The sequence below is a fragment of the Poecilia mexicana genome, unplaced genomic scaffold, assembly GCF_051168715.1.
Source record: "Poecilia mexicana isolate PSO_F unplaced genomic scaffold, ASM5116871v1 scaffold_3, whole genome shotgun sequence".
In the NCBI taxonomy this organism is placed as follows: Eukaryota; Metazoa; Chordata; class Actinopteri; order Cyprinodontiformes; family Poeciliidae; genus Poecilia; species Poecilia mexicana.
The window spans coordinates 21,222,081-21,240,277 of NW_028263372.1; the positions used below are offsets into that span (position 1 = coordinate 21,222,081).

At 41.8% G+C, this 18,197-nt stretch overlaps 2 protein-coding genes across 2 annotated transcripts in view; one reads left to right on the forward strand and one right to left on the reverse strand.

The window, feature by feature from the left end:
- Positions 1-10,695, reverse strand: part of phlpp2 (PH domain and leucine rich repeat protein phosphatase 2) — a 41,025-nt gene extending 30,330 nt beyond the window's left edge. The window contains exons 1-3 of the mRNA XM_088004299.1: positions 10,350-10,695; positions 7,198-7,498; positions 4,102-4,235 (exon numbers count right to left, since the gene is read on the reverse strand). Of these exons, the coding sequence (XP_087860425.1) occupies positions 4,102-4,235; positions 7,198-7,498; positions 10,350-10,569 (655 nt within the window). The 5' untranslated portion in view covers positions 10,570-10,695. The remainder of the gene's footprint in view (positions 1-4,101; positions 4,236-7,197; positions 7,499-10,349) is intronic.
- An 833-nt stretch (positions 10,696-11,528) lies between these two features.
- Positions 11,529-16,670, forward strand: LOC148160216 (uncharacterized). The gene is made up of 2 exons (XM_088004300.1): positions 11,529-12,932; positions 15,961-16,670. The coding sequence occupies exons 1-2, from the start codon at positions 11,763-11,765 to the stop codon at positions 16,579-16,581; spliced, it is 1,791 nt and encodes a 596-aa protein (XP_087860426.1). The 5' UTR covers positions 11,529-11,762; the 3' UTR covers positions 16,582-16,670.
- The last annotated feature ends 1,527 nt before the right edge of the window (positions 16,671-18,197 follow it).

Sequence of the window (18,197 nt, forward strand, 5' to 3'; positions counted from 1 at the left end):
CATAAATAAGAGCCAAAAATATGAAACTGGCATGTTTGTTTTCTCCTTTAGAATCAAGTGGCAGAACAGGAATGCCTTCTTCTCTTTTATGGAGCAGTTTCACTTGGTAAGAAGGGCTTCCATAGTTTCTAAACTCATTTTTTATTCCTATATTGGATTACTTCAAGCCATTTCTCAAGCACTTAGATGAATACAATACTCTCTGTTTCCCAGAGCCTTTTTGTCTTACTCAAGATTGCATTAGCATGCAGTAGAGGGTCGGTGGAGGCGGAAACACAGTCTGATTTGACTCAGAACAGAAAGCTCTTTTCCACAGCAAACCCTGATTCTACCCACAGCACAGATGCCTCTTGTTGGCGGGTTTCAAACACCTATATTTAAAAGATAAACAAATAGACAATTTCTGTGTAAAAAATAAAAAATAAAAAATCAAACTCCTGGCATGCCGATCTCATGAGGCACAGTTGCTTACTGCATTTGAATACAGATGACATGAAAACAGGCCATTTGTATGGCGGCTTCTTAGCAGCAGCAGCAATAAAACGTGCCACCTGAAAGCTGGGCATCGGTACCGAATGAAAAACCGACAGCAGGTCTAAAAAAAAGGGTTGGAAGAAATCCTTGGGAGAAGCGAACTTGATCGCAGAGACAGAACATTACGAGGAACAGGCAGGAAACCACACAGAGCCTGCTCTCTGCACAGCTCTGTTGCCCAGGGCAATCCTGCGGGAGATCGGATCCAAACAGAATTTAATTTTTACCTCAACTCTTACAATCCCCTCTTGTGTTTTTTGCCACTGAAACTTACTCCTTTAAATATTAACATGAAGAAGAAGAAGAAGCAACATGGGAGTTATTAGTCACTCTGAGGACATGATTTCTGGATATGATCCAACAGTTGGAACGAGAGTCACAAGCATAAACTTTTCACTGCGGCGCAGGACTTCAAAAAGCTTAACAAATCAACACCTCTCAGTTCCATAAAGCATAAAGTGATCTCACTCTGTTTTCTGATGATGCGCTTCCCTCCGATCCAACCCTGACAGAAGACCTCATGATCTCCACACAGCCGCTCTTCGTCTATGACCTCAAAGATCTGAGACATCACCAAGCCAGAGGTGGAATATGGGCCCGGGGTGGGGGTGTGGGGGGGAAACCAGCGCCAGAACCTACAACCGGCTTCATCTGATCCGCAGCTGCACGCGCTGACAAACAGGACCACCGGAACTCTGGCTGTTTTCACTATAGGAGTGTCCTCATTAAGTCAGAGCCCTGAAATGTTTACTCCTGCGTTTGTTTGTTTTAATTTCATCTGTGCGCCACAGCGTAAGGGCGTGTGTGTGGGTGTGTGTGTGTCAGGGGGCCTTCCTGGATAAATAGGATATAACGGTGAAACTCCGCAGGTCACCTGCTGCTCTGAACTTTGAAGCACAACAGCTGGAGAAAATAAGGCAGAAAAATAATGTGCTCAGAAATTAAACAGAAGACATGTGTTCACCGACGCGTGTTACGGGCAGAAAGCAGATGGATGTAAGTTGTCTGGTGAAAAGAGGATGATCTGGTCTCCAAAAAGCATCGATTTTTAGAAGAAGAGCTCAACAAACATGATCTTTGCTTTACAGAGTTCTTGAAAGACAAATGCATGGTCCAGTAATCCAAATCCAAAACCCCGTTTGAACAATGAGTGACATCATCTCCTCTTAAGTTGCCATGCAAAAGTGTTCAGACCTGTTGAAATCCTCCCATTCCATCACATTGCAGCAGCGAACTTCAATGTGTTATACAGAGATTTTGTTGCTACGCCAACAAAACGCCTAACTCTGAGACAGAAGGGAAGTGATACATGGTTTACAACTTTTAGCTGTGAACTTTAAAAACTTACAAAGCCTTACTAAGCCCAGGAAAACTGTTCCCCAATTTAAATGGACAAAACAAGCTGAGATCTGGAAGACGATCTAAACTTTTACCTCAAATCAAAACCTGTTCCACTGAAAAGTCACATCTGCACAAATACAAACATCATCTCAGAGAAAATTATCCTTGCATCTTTGCACAAAATTCATAATCGGACCGTATCCTAAATAAACCTGATGTTTCACTTCTGCAGATGGACACCTAGGGGGAAAACGTGAATAAATAAATATCCAACACAGCATAATAAACGTCTAGAATTAGACACTTTAAATTGCAGAATGAGTATGAATATATTAGTATCCCAAATTAGATTGTTTTCTGACAGATGTCCTTGGAGACGGACGAAAGTCTTCTTTATTTTACAATCCGATAAATAGCACAACATGAAACCTGTTTGGATCACTAGGTGAACAGAACTTGTTCATCTTATGCAGGATCTGCTGATGCTGTGAAGTTAGTCAGATGAAAGAACTATTATTTTCTGAAACAAATCCTGTACACTGTGTACAGCTATGAATGAGAGTGAGGTGTATGAGAGGACAGTAAACTACAAACTACAAACTCTACTGAAGTATTCCTTAATCCGTTCACAGACACCAGAAGGAAGTTTTTCTCTCTGCCTCAGCTGGGCATTAAGGGTCTGAATTGCATCCCATGCCTGGACCTTGAAGCGTTTTCCCATGAGATAACAAATAAAGACAGGAAGTCTCCGAGGGGCCCTGGCTTAACTTGGACCAATGTGGTTCGATAGTAGCCAAATTAGGCTAGTTCTCATGTTGGCAAGAGGGGGGGAAAAAAACAGGAAGCTGCTGGACAGATGGGTGCCAAGACGGACTGGCACAGTGAACTAAATCAGTTCAAGAGAAAATGCTGAAAAAAATCATCTTTGGGATTGATTTCATAGAAACTTTTATTCTCTATTTACTAAGGGGGATCCAGTATGGTTCCTTGGACAGTTTAGGGTAGATCTATGGGCTAAACAAAACATATTCACTACATTGTTTTTGCACAAAATCATTCTAAGATAATGAGATTTCTGCCTATTTTGAGCTCCTTTCAGAATCAGCTGTTTTAGTGCTTAATGTCACTTTAAACTCAAATAAGCTGCTGCTAACTCTACATTTACACTCGCACCTGAAAATGGCTCCAAACAGATGCGCAGTTATACAAGCGTACATCTTTGACCCTGAATCAGACCCAAAAGCAGAGGTAGAGCCTCCTGCACAACCAACAAGAATCCAGCAAGTGGTTTCTGAATAGTAAGTCAACAACAAAACACTTATCTTTTCCAGCAGCCATTGTACAGTGAATACAGCGGTAAAACCAGCTGACCAAACGTGCTGGAGCTCCGCTTGGGTTGCTAGGTGATAACCAGGGCTTGGCTCGGGTTGCTAGGTAAGGAGGCTGGCTTCGGTTGGGGTTGCTAGGTAACGCCTCAGAGCCCATCACTGAGCACTGAGGCTCAATGATGAGACAACAACAGTTGATTGTTAAGTCAACTGTTGTGACTTAACAATCGAATAACATTAATTTATTGCCAAAAAAAAAAAGCTAGGTGGTTTTTAAAGTACTTATAGGCTGTTTTTAAAAGCAGTTGAGACCCAAATAGGAATACAAAAATGTTGAATTTTTAGATAATCTTGTGAAAAATCCTATGCATTCTCTGCAGTAAAAGTTGGTGATTTTCAATTATTTGATCTAATTTCATAATTTACTTAAATTAAAACACAGTTAAAGAACTAACAAATTAGAAATGTACTTGAGGGCTGAAAATAAGCTTATTTAATTGATTTAATATGCATCAAAATAGCCCATTAATTGTCTGTATAAGCCAGAAAAACTCTGCAGAAGCACAAACAATGATTAACCACCTACTGGAGCTGTGACTGATTTATAGTAGTAAAGTCAAGTAAAGTTCAAGCAAGCAACAATAGTAATATTGGAATGATTGATGGCCTCATGCCATGCGTTGGTCTGTTTCACGCTTCAATATTTCCAGCATTAAAGACAGTATTAAAAGTTTACTTCAGTGTGGCACACACATATTCACATTTTGAATGTTTTACCCGCTCCAGAATGTTTTTAGCATGTTTCAAACCAGTTTTACAAAAAAAAAAAAAAAAAATCACATCTTAAAGCAGGCAGTAGGAAATGAACGAAAAGTTGTCTTTCTGCCGGAGAACTCACCGCTGTAGAAACGGATCATGCAGCTGAGATCAGAGTTGGCCGCTTCGTCCTGGACTCGCACCGGGTCTGCGTAACCCATCGACGTTAGGTAGTCGTAAACCATCTGGAGGGGACGCTCGCTGGGGTCCAGCCTCCTGCAGGATCGACAGCATCCAGGTTTGGTGTGACAACAAGGACAACCAGCTTTGGAGTGAAATATATGTCTAGAGGAGGACCTGACCACAGATTTGAATAAAAACTCATAAAACGCAATGATCTTTCAGGGCTGTGGAGCCACCAACAAATGTTCAGAGAAATCTTTTGCCCTGCTGATAGTTGAGTTGCCTGGAAGAGCAACGCAACCAGAGTTGAAGAAAACTAAAAAAAATAAAATAAAATAAGAACATTGTTTAATTTATTGGTTTCAAAAGTAGAAATTCATTTTTCATCTTTCATTATTACATGATGATTTATAAATGTTTAATCTTTTTGGAATGACCCCTTTCCATTTGGTATAAATATATTTATTCCTTGTTATTCTTCAGCGATTCACAGTATTCACATCTCTAGGACATTTTGCCACACTCAGAGCACAAACTTTAGTGCAGTCAGTCGAGACTTGCAGTGACAGACAAAACTCAAAATATGGCATTACGGTGACGTGGAAGGAAAATATACATGGTGTGAAAAAAATGGTTATGCAAAACAGCTGAACGTTCCTGTATTTAGCTCCAAGTACTCTGACCAGCTTCCCTATTTGTGCTAAAAACAAAGCATCGCTATGACCGCGGGACATCAGTGTGATGTCGCTTTTAGGTTTGAGCCACGCACAGAGCTTGACTTGAGGAAAATGACATTCGATCAGAGCTCCTACTTCCAAATGTTTGCTGTGTCTCCAAACTACAAACAGAACTTCCTGCTTCTCTCCATTCATACATAGAGAGATTTGCATTGTGCACATCAGCTTTATAGATACTGATAGCAGAGTTTCAATGGGCCTTTTGGCTTGTTCAGTGATTAATGCTCTCTTTTCTCTTCCTGTTAGGTAGACGGCCATATCTTCGCTATACGCTTCCCATTTCCAGATGATGAATTGAACAGTGCTTGGCACACTGTTTTACGACGGTTAGGGTTCCTGTCTGCATAACAGAAAGGTATGTTGGCACTTTTCCTCTAACTGCTCACCTTATCAGTGGTGAGCTCATAAAATCATAACTCTGCAATGTTTTTTTTGTTTTTCAATATCTGACTGGATGAGCTTCAAGAGCCATCTAAGTTTATATTTACATTGAAAGGTAAAGTGATTTAAAAGGCCCCTGATATCAAACTGCATTCTCCTCCAGGGAAAAAAAAACAAACATTTAACACCAATGTCGGGGCCTGGGAGTCTCTTTCAGGACATTTCCAAAGGATGACTGTAGCTGGGGGGAAACTCCAGGAATACCCGCATCGTGTAGGAGGGATTACATGCCCAGTCTGTCCAGAAAAAGCAACTAATGAATCCCTGAGGAGGAGCGAGCTGCTGGGAAAACAGAACCCTGGACCGGCTCGGTAACCCTCTTGGAACGGGATACCCACCAGGACAGGGATAGACGGTCCAAAAATGGAAAGCACGGATCGACACGACTCACCCTATTATCTTAATAGGTTCTGGTGTAAAAGCAGAATTGCCAACAGAAAATGTCATTATAAAGGATCAAAGATTGCCTGAAAGCTGCACATTATCACCACACACTGCTAAAGGCACAGAAGAAAAGCTTCTCTTTCAAAGAAAAATAATCTACAAATTGTTTCAAAACTTTTGGGTTGAAAGTCAAATATCTTACAGGTTTAAGAGACCAATATATTCCTTTAGTGATCAAATTCGTATTTGACTAACATTTTTTGGCTCCTCAGCAAAATATTCTTTAGTTGTCACCCTGCTATAAAGACATCCACTTCTGGTATTGTCTTATAGATTGCAAAACTGCAAACTGTGACTAACTACCCTACTAAACAACAAATGGTCATAAATCTCTTTCTCTCTTTATATGAATCAACCTAGGAAAAGTCAAAATGGGGCTTTATAAAGTACAGTTGAAGCCTCATTAGTTTTAGCACCAATGATCTAAAAAAAAACACCCCAATCTTTAACATCGTTCATTTTCTCTACAAGCTAAATGTACAGAAATTAGTGGGTTGTTGTTTAGTATTTTTATTTTTTTTTAAAGTGTGAATTCCCTTCATTTTATTAAAATCCATTCTGCACATATTCAGCAGGTATGCTAATAACTGCAGAGAACACTGCATAAAAATAGTTTTGTTGGTACCACACAATGACAGCCAAAACTTTCACTCACAGTCCATGAGCAAACTGAGTGAACCGTCACACTCACACAAGATAAGGCGCTGAGATTTAAGCTGAAGCAGAGCGCTTAGTTTCTACAATATCATATTCCCCACTTTGGTTTTTCCAAGAAAGAGCAAAAGAACAAATTCCTTCCTGGTCACGGATCAGTGAGCCAGACAGTCGGAGGGTCATTTGCTGTTTTGCAGAGGGCCTGCTGAGGACCTGAAGGGGGTGAACGCACCTTGAGGGTAAAATCGGTGAGGTGCTGTGGGAGTTTGGGATCAAACGGTATGTTTTGCATTCACTCAGGCTAGTTCACCGTGACATTCTGCTTAAACTATAAAAATTATGTCTGTTTAGCTAATAATTCTTCTGCATTTCCTACATCCTAATGCAAGTCAATACACTTATGGCAGCTGTGTCTCTAATGGAAGAGACGCGCTTCCTTCACAGGCTATAGCGTCTCACGTTTCACTTCCAGTTCTGCTGCGCAGCTGAGACGCGAGGCGTTTCTGATCTTCCAGAAATGTTTTTCTTTCTCTTCTACATGATTTCACATTAGGCAGCGGTTTTGGTTCTTTTGGAGCGCGTGAGGATTTTGGTTTGGAGCGGATCCACAGAAGACGTTTCTGCAGGACTGACTGACTGCAGCTGCTCGATCTTGATGTCAGCAAAGTAATTGCTATTGTTTAATTCAGAGTTTGCAAGACATTGCCAAGAAAAAGCCCCACCCTACAACATCAGCTTGGCTTCTTCATGCAACTTCATGTACTGCACAGAGCATTTACCTGACAAGGTCTCCGTGCAGCTGAACGTAGAGTCCCTGTCCGTTTCTCTGAGCACAGAGCTCCTCCACGCTGGTGCTGGTGGAGCAGAGCACCAACTGCAGGTCTGTCTGAGGGGTGGAGGAGGCCTGTGGGCCGGAAGCAGGCGGCTGGGGGTCCACGGCGCCGCCGTAGAGACACACACAGCCTCGCTGGGTGTCCCCCTTCAGCCAGTCACGCTCTCGTGACCCGAATCTGGTTCTCCTTGTCGCGCAGCTCCGGCTCCCGTTCCTCTTCATGTTGCGCTGCGGAAACAGGGAGGTCTCTTCAGAACATGTTGCTAAAGAGTTTGAAGGAGGTTCAAAACCCAGCAACGACAAGAAACACGAGCTACCGCTCACCAACTGGACGGTTTGTTTGATTCACTTTCATAAATATAGTTTTACAGCTTTTTGAATGGAATTAAAGAGGCAGCAAATGAAAAAGAAAAGTACATATATTAATCTGTCATTGCTGTAGCAAAGAAATATTGAAAACTGAAGTTATTTTTTCCCCTCTCAATATCACTGTAAAACAGTAACAAGAGCGTCAATGTGGTGTCACTGAGTCACATGGCTGATAGGCTAATTGATCGTTTAGGAGGCAAACCTTTTTCTGTCCTACCATCACAAACAGTAAAACTTTACTTTTTTAGCTATACGTGAATCATGAGTTTTTGTTAAGTGAGATTATGCTTGAAAATATATGAAAATGTGGAAAAGCACCTCATCTGTGGGCGTCAACTATTCAAACATTTCATACATTCATGTTTTATTTGGTTAAAACGAAACATTTCCCAACATGTTTTTTCTCCCCATTTTATAAACGTACTTAAAAAAAGCTGGAGTTCTCTGATGAAGCTTCTAACATAAAGAAACATTTATTTCAAGACTTAAGACACCTCTGCTGAATAAAGATGCAAACTTTTACAGTTTTGCAGTTTTCATTGCTAACTGTGTTTGCTGTAAAGAAAAGCAAAAAACATCAACCAGCTGTGAGAGTCGGTGTAAAAACACTTCCCCTGCTTTTTCTGAAGCAGCACTCTCCACAAGTTAGGACTCGCTTCAAATCTTTAGTTAGCAAAATTACCAAAAACTCCAGAACATTATATGTATGTGTGTATTTGATTGTTGTGTTTTGCTTAACACTTGTTAGATGAGTTTCATTACAAAAAAAGCTAAGCTACAAACCGGTAATGTGATGCTAAGCAATATGATGCTCAGCTAATTAAACTCCAATAATTCCAGCTGCACGTGACAAGAGACACTAAATCACTTTGTCATGGTTTCTAACATACTCTTACCATCAGGCATGTTTGTGTCACTGAGATTAAGCTCAAGATATTCTAGACTTTTCTTAATACAAACTTCCAACAAACATACAATCCATGCTTTTGTCAAGGATAAAATTAATTTTTCACAACTTACAAAAGGAAAACATGTTGATGATGTTGTAGGGGTGAGAACACAAACTGAGCTAATTTAGTCAATAACGTACTTAATAATGCATTGAATAACTCTCTTACGTTTTAGATAAGTTCCAGATAAAAAAAGAAAAAAACCTCAGAAGCAGATTTTTTTTTTTGCCAAATTAAAGCAACTCCACTCCCAAAATTGTCCCAGCAGTTCAAACAAATGCTATTTTAATGCAGTCGCATTTACATTAGAACATTGATTTCTAGCTCTGTAGCCAGGAGTCCAACACAGTTGTGAAGTTTCTCTGATTCAACACACGGGATCCAACCGAATGAGTGAGAAGCAGAACTCAAGACCTAACAACAGGAAGAGGAGATAATGCAACCGTTTAAATCAGAACAAGGAAACGTCTTAAAGATGCAGGACAGGAACTGAGCTACCACTCCATTAAATGTTCATTTGGAGGTCTTTATGTTGCTGTGTGCTCCATTATCACAACTTTCCCATTTGAACTTCATTGTAAATAACCACAGTTTTTGTCAATAACCTTTAAATTCAAATGTGACAGAAGTTTAAAAGTTCAAAAACAGTCTTTGAGTAAATCATTATTATATTTTTTTTTTTGAGATTGCAGCTGTTTAAGAATAGCAATCTTCTTTTGTCTTGACCAAGTAATTAGCTAATTATACATACGCATCTTGTCCAGAGTGCCCATTCACCAATGGGAAACAAAAGCACCAAAAACATAAAAATAGAAAAGATTGCCCTGATCACATCTTCTAAGACTAATGGATGCCCAGTCAGCAGCGGTAGGGCACTGTGATGACACTGCAGGAAAATATATGCACTTCAGATGGTTAATAGTTAAAGTTTGTATAACTAAAGGGCCATTTCACTGTTTTTCAAGGAATCTGAAGTCTAGTTCCAGTTCAAAATCTGAAATGCTCAACCAGGTCAAACCTGTATATTATGAAAGATTGTTCTGAACAGCTTTGATTTTTGAAACATATTCAACATATAAATATAAAGAACGCCACTTATAAAAGAGTCTCATTTTGTTCATTCTTATTTTGCTAGCCAACTATGTGGTGAAAGTCAAAATTAAAAGCAACATGGAGAGTAGTAATCCTAAATACCAACCCTATCTTGAGGTGAATGAAGATACAGACTAGAAATTCTGAATGTCTCCATTTTGCTTAAACTATAATTTATTTTCAAACATGGCTAAATTTGACATAATTACTACACAGTCTTAGAACTGAACAGACATGTCTGACATCTGACAAGAGATATCACCCTTTCACTGAAGACAGCTAACATTTGGGCTCGTTTTACTGAACATTTTAACTGGTACCTACATTTAATTAAAAAAAACTTAAATGTAGGTACCAACTAACTCCCTGTAGATGCTTGTCAAACATCATTTTTAAAATCATCAGAAACCTGGGCAGGACTAGGCCTTCCTGTAACACATCTAAACACCCCAGTGTGTTTGGTAGGTCTGTTGGTATTAATTGGGTTTTGGTGCGCTCCTCCCTGAATGACAACCATCATAACAGGCGTTACATAACATTGCAAGGATGCGTTTGAAATCATGCACTTTGCCCTGCTCGGTGATCCGCTGCAGCGGGCTACGAGGCAAATCTTTCCCCGTCGCCAGCGCTCTGTCCTGCCGGATTCACCGGTGTATCAACCGGGGGGCACAAACCCTCCCACCATGACCTGCCTTCAGCACTCGGATCCCGGTTGCAGAGTGAGCTCCGGGACCGCTGCGGCTGCCGCGACCCGCAGTCCGGCTCAGCCCCGCCTGATGGACCACCGTGTCCGGCTGCCTGTCAATACAAGCCCCGTTGTCTCCGGCATCGCCTCCCTTCTTGATGTCGGCTCGGATGTTGATCGCAGGGACCGCTGTGCTGTTATCCTCCTCCTCCTCCATCGCCATGTATGTCCCCCCCCTGTTAGCAGCCTCAAAAGGCAGGAGCGTCCCCGGAACACGGCTGGTAAATTCCCACAGCGCTGTGTCGGCGCTGCGACGCCATATCCCGACTAATCTGACCGCTGTCACACAGGCCTGCCCGCCTGCCGGGGAGCTGATCAATAAACATTACAGGGGCGGGTTCAGGCTTTCCTTTAACTCTCACTGGTCCTGTCAGAGGGGAGAGGCTTCAAGTGAATAATAATGAGTTTTATCACTCAAAAAAAAAAAAAAGAAAGGTTCAAGTGGAGGTACAGTTTAAGTTCTGACTGTATTTAGGCAACAATTAACTTAAATGTAAAACATTATTGTAAAGCAGAGGACGCCAACTTCCTATTATGTGTAAAAACCAATAGTGAACTTCTTTGGGACTCAGGTTACATCTAAGTTATTTTTTGCTCATCTGATGCTTGCGTGTCTTCGTGTTCTCATGCTGTCCTGCTGTAGTAGTTTTATTTTCATAGCCCACATTCCTCGGGGTAAAAATAAAAACATGGTTACAGATGACATGTCGACCACAAAACTCGACAGCAAACAAAAACAAATCAAGTGAAACAAACATGCTGTACTGGGGAAGTGGTAACTTAGATTTGCGGCAGTGCTTTGTAAAATGATTCATGTGATATGCAATCACTGAGAAGTTTACAAAAATATGCAGTTTTCCATTTTTTTAATGAATAGAAATGTGAAAATTGTGGAGTGCATTTGTCCTCAGCCCTGCCTAATGAACATTTTTGAAGAGCTAACTTTGCAAATCATTAGCAGCAAGTCTTTGGCCATTGTTTTTTCAGAAAATTTGCACAAGCTCAGACTGAATGGCAAGCATTTGTCATTAGACTTTGGTGTGTTATATCTTCTTTTACGCATTATTGAGAGACCACTCAGATTCCACTTTTAGAATTTTACTAAATTTTACTCTCGGCCTTTTGGCTAAGACAGCGGTCGCCTCCACTGGGTGGTGATAGTGTTAGTCTTTGTGACTTGGCTGTTACCACTGCTTCAAGAGGTTCATTAATCTTTGTCCCTGGTTGAGATTTTGACCACAAATAGTGGAAAAAATCTCTTCCTTTTAGTTTGTTTTTTTATTGTTGTGTATTTGTTTTAACCTTTTATTGTTGTTTTAGTAAAGGTTTTAACCTTCAGCGGGTGGTGCCTCCACCATGGCGGCTACTCATGCCGGCATGCGGAGGCACCACAGCGTTCGCTTCTTATTTAATGAAAAAGGTAAATTAACTGGAATGTCACGTTTAGACTTCTCACGGAAATTGATCCAGCAGGCTTTGAAGTTTCGGCCAGATGACCTGAACTGTATCCTTACCCTGCCCTTCAACAAGGGATACGATGTGAGCTTTACCAACGGTGACCTGTTAAAAGAGTTTTGGACACGGTATGAAAATGTAAAGACCCAGTTTTCAGTATTTGACGTTGAGAAACTGACTGACAACTCCCTGAAAACGGTGATTGTCAGGATGTTCAATGAGACTGTCAGTGCTGAAGACATCTGTATGTGGCTGGGTAGATACTGCACGGTGAAGGGCCAGGCTATGAAGGTGCGGGATGTGGACGGCATCTGGAATTGCGCTTGGCGGGTCCCCATTAAACAGTGGGAAGACCCCCAAGGATTCCAGGGCCTGAAACATCTCCCATCCATGATAGTCCTGGGGGAGAACCGAGGCTACATTCACTATCAGGGCCAGCCAAAACTCTGCCGTAAGTGTGGTGAGCACGGTCATCTGGCCGAGGGTTGTGAAAAAGTATTTTGCGGTAAATGTAGAGAAGTGGGACACACTTTTGATGAATGCACAAATGGGCGGAAATGTAATTTATGTGGTGAGCAGGACCATCTTTTCAGAGACTGTCCAAAATCATTTGCAAATAAGTTGAAAAAGGTAAAAGAAGCAGAACAAGCGGACCGGGTAAGTGAGCAAGTTGAAGCCGTTGGGCCGGAAAATTCAAATCTCCTGTCGCCGCCTCTGATTGGTGGAGAGGAGGAGGAGGAAGCGACAGGAGAGGGGGAGGGGAAGGAAGCAGCCCCCCCAATCGAAACATCTAGTGGGGGGGAAATGCAGACCGATGGCGGAGCTAGCGTGAATTCTCAGGAAATGGAGTCCGACAGCAGCGAGGATGCCCCCCTCCCCGACGCCCAACTGGCTAAGAGGCCGGCACCGGAGTCTCCTTCCGAACAGAACACCACGGTGGAGAAGAGGGGGAGACTTGATAACCTCTTCGGTTCCCTCGGGGAGGGGACCAAGTTCTTCCTCTCTGATCCAGCCGATGAGGCCTCTTTTCAACATGTTGCTCAGCAATCAACCCCGGAGGACCCATCGAAGGTAACGGCTTTAGAAAAACGCCCGAAACCGAGAGTCCGAAGGGGGAACGGAGCTCAGTCCCGACCTGCACCACCATGCTGGGAATCGGTAGAGCTCCGTTCACAGGACAGTCTCTGAGCCCATTTTTAACTTGGTTTTAAACCGGTTTTTACTGTTTTAATCCTTTAAAATGTCTTACCTGTTTTTAGTCATTTTAATCATGACTCTCACCTTCTCAACAATAAATGTTAGAAGTGTGAAGTCACGAGTTAGAGCCCAGAGTGTTTTATCCTTTTTAAGTTCTGTACAGTCTGATTTGTTTTTATTACAAGAATGTGCAATCCCGTTTTTAAAAACTTACACCCGGTGGCAGGATCTGTGGCCACGACCGTCCATCTGGAGCGGATCTAACGAGAATAAAAATGACGGCGTGGCAATTTTAATAAACAACCCGCACATCTTGGTGAAGGGGAGCACCAAGAGAGAGGGACGAGCACTTTTAGTAAATCTGACTTTTAACGGACAGGATTTTAACCTCTTAAATATTTATGGTTTTAATGACAAACATGACAGGTTTGACTTTTTAGAGGAACTGCAGCCCCACATGCTGGGAAGAAAACCTTTTATTATGGGGGGGGATTTTAATTGTGTTTTAAATAGAAAAGACAGAAAAGGAGCAGGACAAGATTTTAAGGTAGACAAGACATCGCTTTTATTACAGAGAATCGTTAGAGATTTTAAACTAGTGGACTGTTTTAAAAGCATGCATCCTGGAGAGGAGGGCTACACCTGGGTCAGTGATGATAGCTCTAAGGCCTCTCGCATCGATTATTTCTTCACCAGGGACTGCGCCCTAACCGATGCTAGATTGTCACCGGCTTTCTTTTCTGATCACCTCCTTCTATCCTGCACGCTTTCACTCCCTTCAGGTGCGACGACCGGGAGAGGTCTGTGGAAGCTCAACCGCTCCCTGCTGGAGGACCAGGCTCTGGTCAGCCAGTACAGGGAGCGGTACCGCGAGTGGCAGACCCTCCAAGACCTGTACGAAACACGAGCACAGTGGTGGGAGATGGTGAAAGGTAGGACCCAGACTTTCTTCCGACAAGCAGGAAAAAAGAAAAAGAAGAAAGAACAGAGATGCATGATGGGGCTGCAGAAACGTTTACAAAGATATTATATTTTAAACCAACAAGGAATAAATTTTAATAAAGAAATAAGAGAAGTAAAAAAAGAAATGAGCATTTTAGCAGAAATAAAGAGTAAGGGAGTTATTTTAAGAAGTAGAGAAAGAGAAATAGAAGAAGGAGAAAAATGTACAAGATACTTTTTTAAAAAAATAATAAATAACCCGAGTTTTATTACTGAACTAAAGTCAGAAAATGGAGATATAGTGTCAAACATAGAAGAAAAGAAAAAAGTAATCGAAAAATATTATAGTGCACTATATACAGAAAAAACAGTGAAAGAAAATATAAATGAAATTTTAGACTTTCTCGAAAATGGTTTAAAAGAACCTAGTTTTTTAGAGCAGGATTTTACTCTTTTAGAGCTTTTTAATTCTTTGAAGAGTTTTAAAAGAGGAAAATCTCCTGGTTCAGATGGACTCCCTTTAGAATTTTATTTGGCATTTTGGGACATTTTAGCACCAGATTTAATTGCTGTTTTTACCGATTTTAGCAAACTAGACACACTCCCTGACAGTTTTAGAGTAGGAATAGTCACACTTTTATACAAAGACAAAGATAAAAAAGACCTTAAAAACTGGCGACCCATCACCCTTTTAAACGTTGACTGTAAACTTTTTAGTAAACTTTTAGCAGCCAGGATGCGCCGAGTGATGGGGGATTTAATCCACCCGGATCAAGCCTGCGCGGTGCCGGGAAGGAGGATCACGGACAGCCTCGTACTGATCCGAGACACCATCTGTTTGGCGAGAGACAGAAACATTCGGCTGATAGTCCTAAATCTAGATTTTGAAAAAGCTTTCGATCGGGTCTCGCACCAGTACCTCTTCCAGGTACTGCAAAAAATGGGTTTTCCTGGGAGGTTCATAGCGTGGGTGGGACTGCTGTACCGAGATATCTCCAGCAGATTCATGGTTAACGGGTTTCTGACAAAAGCAGTGAAGGTGAACTGCGGTGTCCGTCAGGGTTGTCCGTTATCCGCCCTTCTCTACGTGACCTGCATCGAGCCGCTCGCGCAGATCTTGAGAAGGGACCCACTGATCTCAGGTGTGTTTTTACCGGGGAGTGGAGGGCAGGTGGCCAAATGTCTTTTATATATGGATGATTTTAACATTTTATGTACAGATCTTTTATCAGTAGACAGAGTTTTTAAATTAACGGAATGGTTCGGTAAAGCGTCAGGTTCAAAATTAAACAGAGAAAAAACAAAAGCACAATTCTACGGACCATGGAAAGAAAATGAAAAAACAGGACTACAGTTTCAGGTGACTCAAGAACAGAAAATTTTAGGTGTTAGATTTGATGAAAATGGCGAAGGGAAAATAAATTGGACAGAAATAACACGGAAAATAAAACAAAAACTAGGATATTGGTCAATGAGAAATTTAACTATAGAAGGAAAGATTTTAATAGTGAAAGCAGTGATTTTACCCGTGTTTTTACTAACCAGTTCTGTTTTTATTCCTTCTAGGAGAGTGTTTTTAGAGCTGCAAAGAGACATTTTTTATTTTATCTGGGACTCCAAATGGGAAAGATTAAAGCGTGATACTATGATGAAACCCAAAGAAAAAGGAGGAAAAGGAGTCCCAGACCTGTACCTGTTTTTAGGCAGCTTTTATATTAGCACTCATTTTAAACAAGCCATGAACATTTTTAACAACCCTAAAACAAATGCAATAAATAGATTCTGGTTTGGGTCATACCTACGAAAACTGAAACTTTTAAAGAGTGATTTTAGAACCCCAGTAGCTTTTAACCTCCCACCAGCATACGCTTTTATACAGAAATTTTTACAGCATTTTAAACTGGAAGGAGAGGAGATCGGGATTTTAACCAACCATCGTTTTATTACCTCTGTTGTGCAGGACCGGGAACCAGTGACTCCAGTGCGCAGCCTCCTGCGTGGAGACGCCACCGCGGTTTGGCGCAATGTGGGCCATCCCGTCCTTCCGAACAGACTCCAGGACCTGTCCTGGATGGTGGCCCATGAGATCCTCCCGGTCAGAGCCGTTATGCACTCCCGCGGCATGTCGGCGACCTCCATCTGCCCCCGACCCGGTTGTGGCGCGCCGGAGTCGGTGAGGCATCTGCTGTGGGAGTGCAGCGCTGCCAGGGACCTGTGGGCAGAGGCCGGCTCCTTGCAATTCCCATACTTACCAGCAAGGGGGGTCCTCGATCTACAGCTCGTGCTGTATGGGGTGAGCCACCAGAAAATGGAGAAGAAAGACTTCACAGAGATGTGGCTCACCCTTGCCACCATCAAAGACGCCATATGGACCTCCAGAAACTTGCTGGTAAGTAGGCGCAGGCAGATTCCCCCCGTGGCTGTGATCCGAATGGCGGCAGCAAGAAGAAGTACCATCAGAGCTGCAGGTGGCGCGCCAAGGACACAGCCACAAAGAAGCATCGCCTGCGCCTTCATGGACGAAGGAGCCGGCGCTCCACGGACAGAGGTCCCGGCAGCGGCGGCCTGGCCCTCCGGGTGAGGAAGGAGGGAAGGAGCAGCAGGGGAGGTTTTCTCCTCTGGGCCTCTGCTTGGAAGGACGGGATGGCTCAGGAATTTTTAAGGAGTCACCCCGGTCCTGCTCAACCTTTTAGCATGGAGTCTGGTTTTAACATCCTTGTTCTTATCTTCTTTTAGTTGTAAATGATGTGATAAATTGTATTTTAGTCCTTGAAAAGATAATTTCTGTATAAATGTGAAATGCCATGTAAACTGTCCAAAGTGCCAATAAATTTTTTTCGAAAGAAAAAAAAGTAGTTTTATTTTCATAGCCCACATTCCTCGGGGTAAAAATAAAAACATGGTTACAGATGACATGTCGACCACAAAACTCGACAGCAAACAAAAACAAATCAAGTGAAACAAACATGCTGTACTGGGGAAGTGGTAACTTAGATTTGCGGCAGTGCTTTGTAAAATGATTCATGTGATATGCAATCACTGAGAAGTTTACAAAAATATGCAGTTTTCCATTTTTTTAATGAATAGAAATGTGAAAATTGTGGAGTGCATTTGTCCTCAGCCCTGCCTAATGAACATTTTTGAAGAGCTAACTTTGCAAATCATTAGCAGCAAGTCTTTGGCCATTGTTTTTTCAGAAAATTTGCACAAGCTCAGACTGAATGGCAAGCATTTGTCATTAGACTTTGGTGTGTTATATCTTCTTTTACGCATTATTGAGAGACCACTCAGATTCCACTTTTAGAATTTTACTAAATGGCTAAAAAAGTAAGTTATTTCATTTATATTTAGTCGTAACAATATGTCACAACCTGTAAAATGATCGGAAAGGTGGAACAAATGAATGTACAAGTGCATTAGAGGTCAATGCCTATTTATTGATTTATTCTGGATCTTCAAATCAATTAAAAAAAAAAAAAAAAAAAAAAAAAAACGACCAATTTCAGATTCTACCTTCTGAGGAAAAGTTACTCATTTTACTGATCAATGATAATAGTAGAGAAAAATGTGCATTCATTTGTCATCTGCCTGAAAAACTAAACGTGTTCCTGGATCCTGTGTTGTGGCCTGGCTGTCTTGGATGACAGATTCCTGCTGCAGTCGTGGTTTGCTGGAGGACATCCCTCCCATCACCGATCCGTGCTCACGTCTCCTCCTCATGACCGCATATGCTATTTTCACTAAAACAAACTCCTTCCATTTGGTGAAGACAGATGGCGGCCCGTCCTCAGCCTGGTTCTGCTGGAGTCCTCCGCTCCACTGTTGCAGTCAGGATCCCCTCGGTAAGACGCATTTCAATGTCTAACGGTACTGTGTTTTTCAGATACGGATTTGGACTGAAACCCAACGTATCCGAGTAGTTTGTGTACACCGTTTGTGGTATTTTTTTTATTATTACTTTTTTTTTTGCAAGTCCAGTTGCATCACAAACTCACTTTAAAAGAAAAAAAATCAACTGACTTCCTCGCCTCCCACGCCCCAAAACTGGATAATCTTAAATGGCAGCCAAATTAACACAAGATTGAAACACAATCAACCTTTTTCTATGTTCATCTACATCTCTGGATGTAGATCTCACAGAAAAACCTGAGGGGCGAGCAGAGAACAGTGGTTCTCAATACATTTAATGGTAAAGAT

Coding starts and splice junctions, on each gene's coding strand:
- LOC148160216 (XM_088004300.1), top strand. CDS start 11,763: ATGGCGGCTACTCATGCCGGCATGCGGAGGCACCACAGCGTTCGCTTC. Junction 12,933..15,960: donor CCCCGGAGGACCCATCGAAG/GTAACGGCTTTA, acceptor TCTGTTGTGCAG/GACCGGGAACCAGTGACTCC.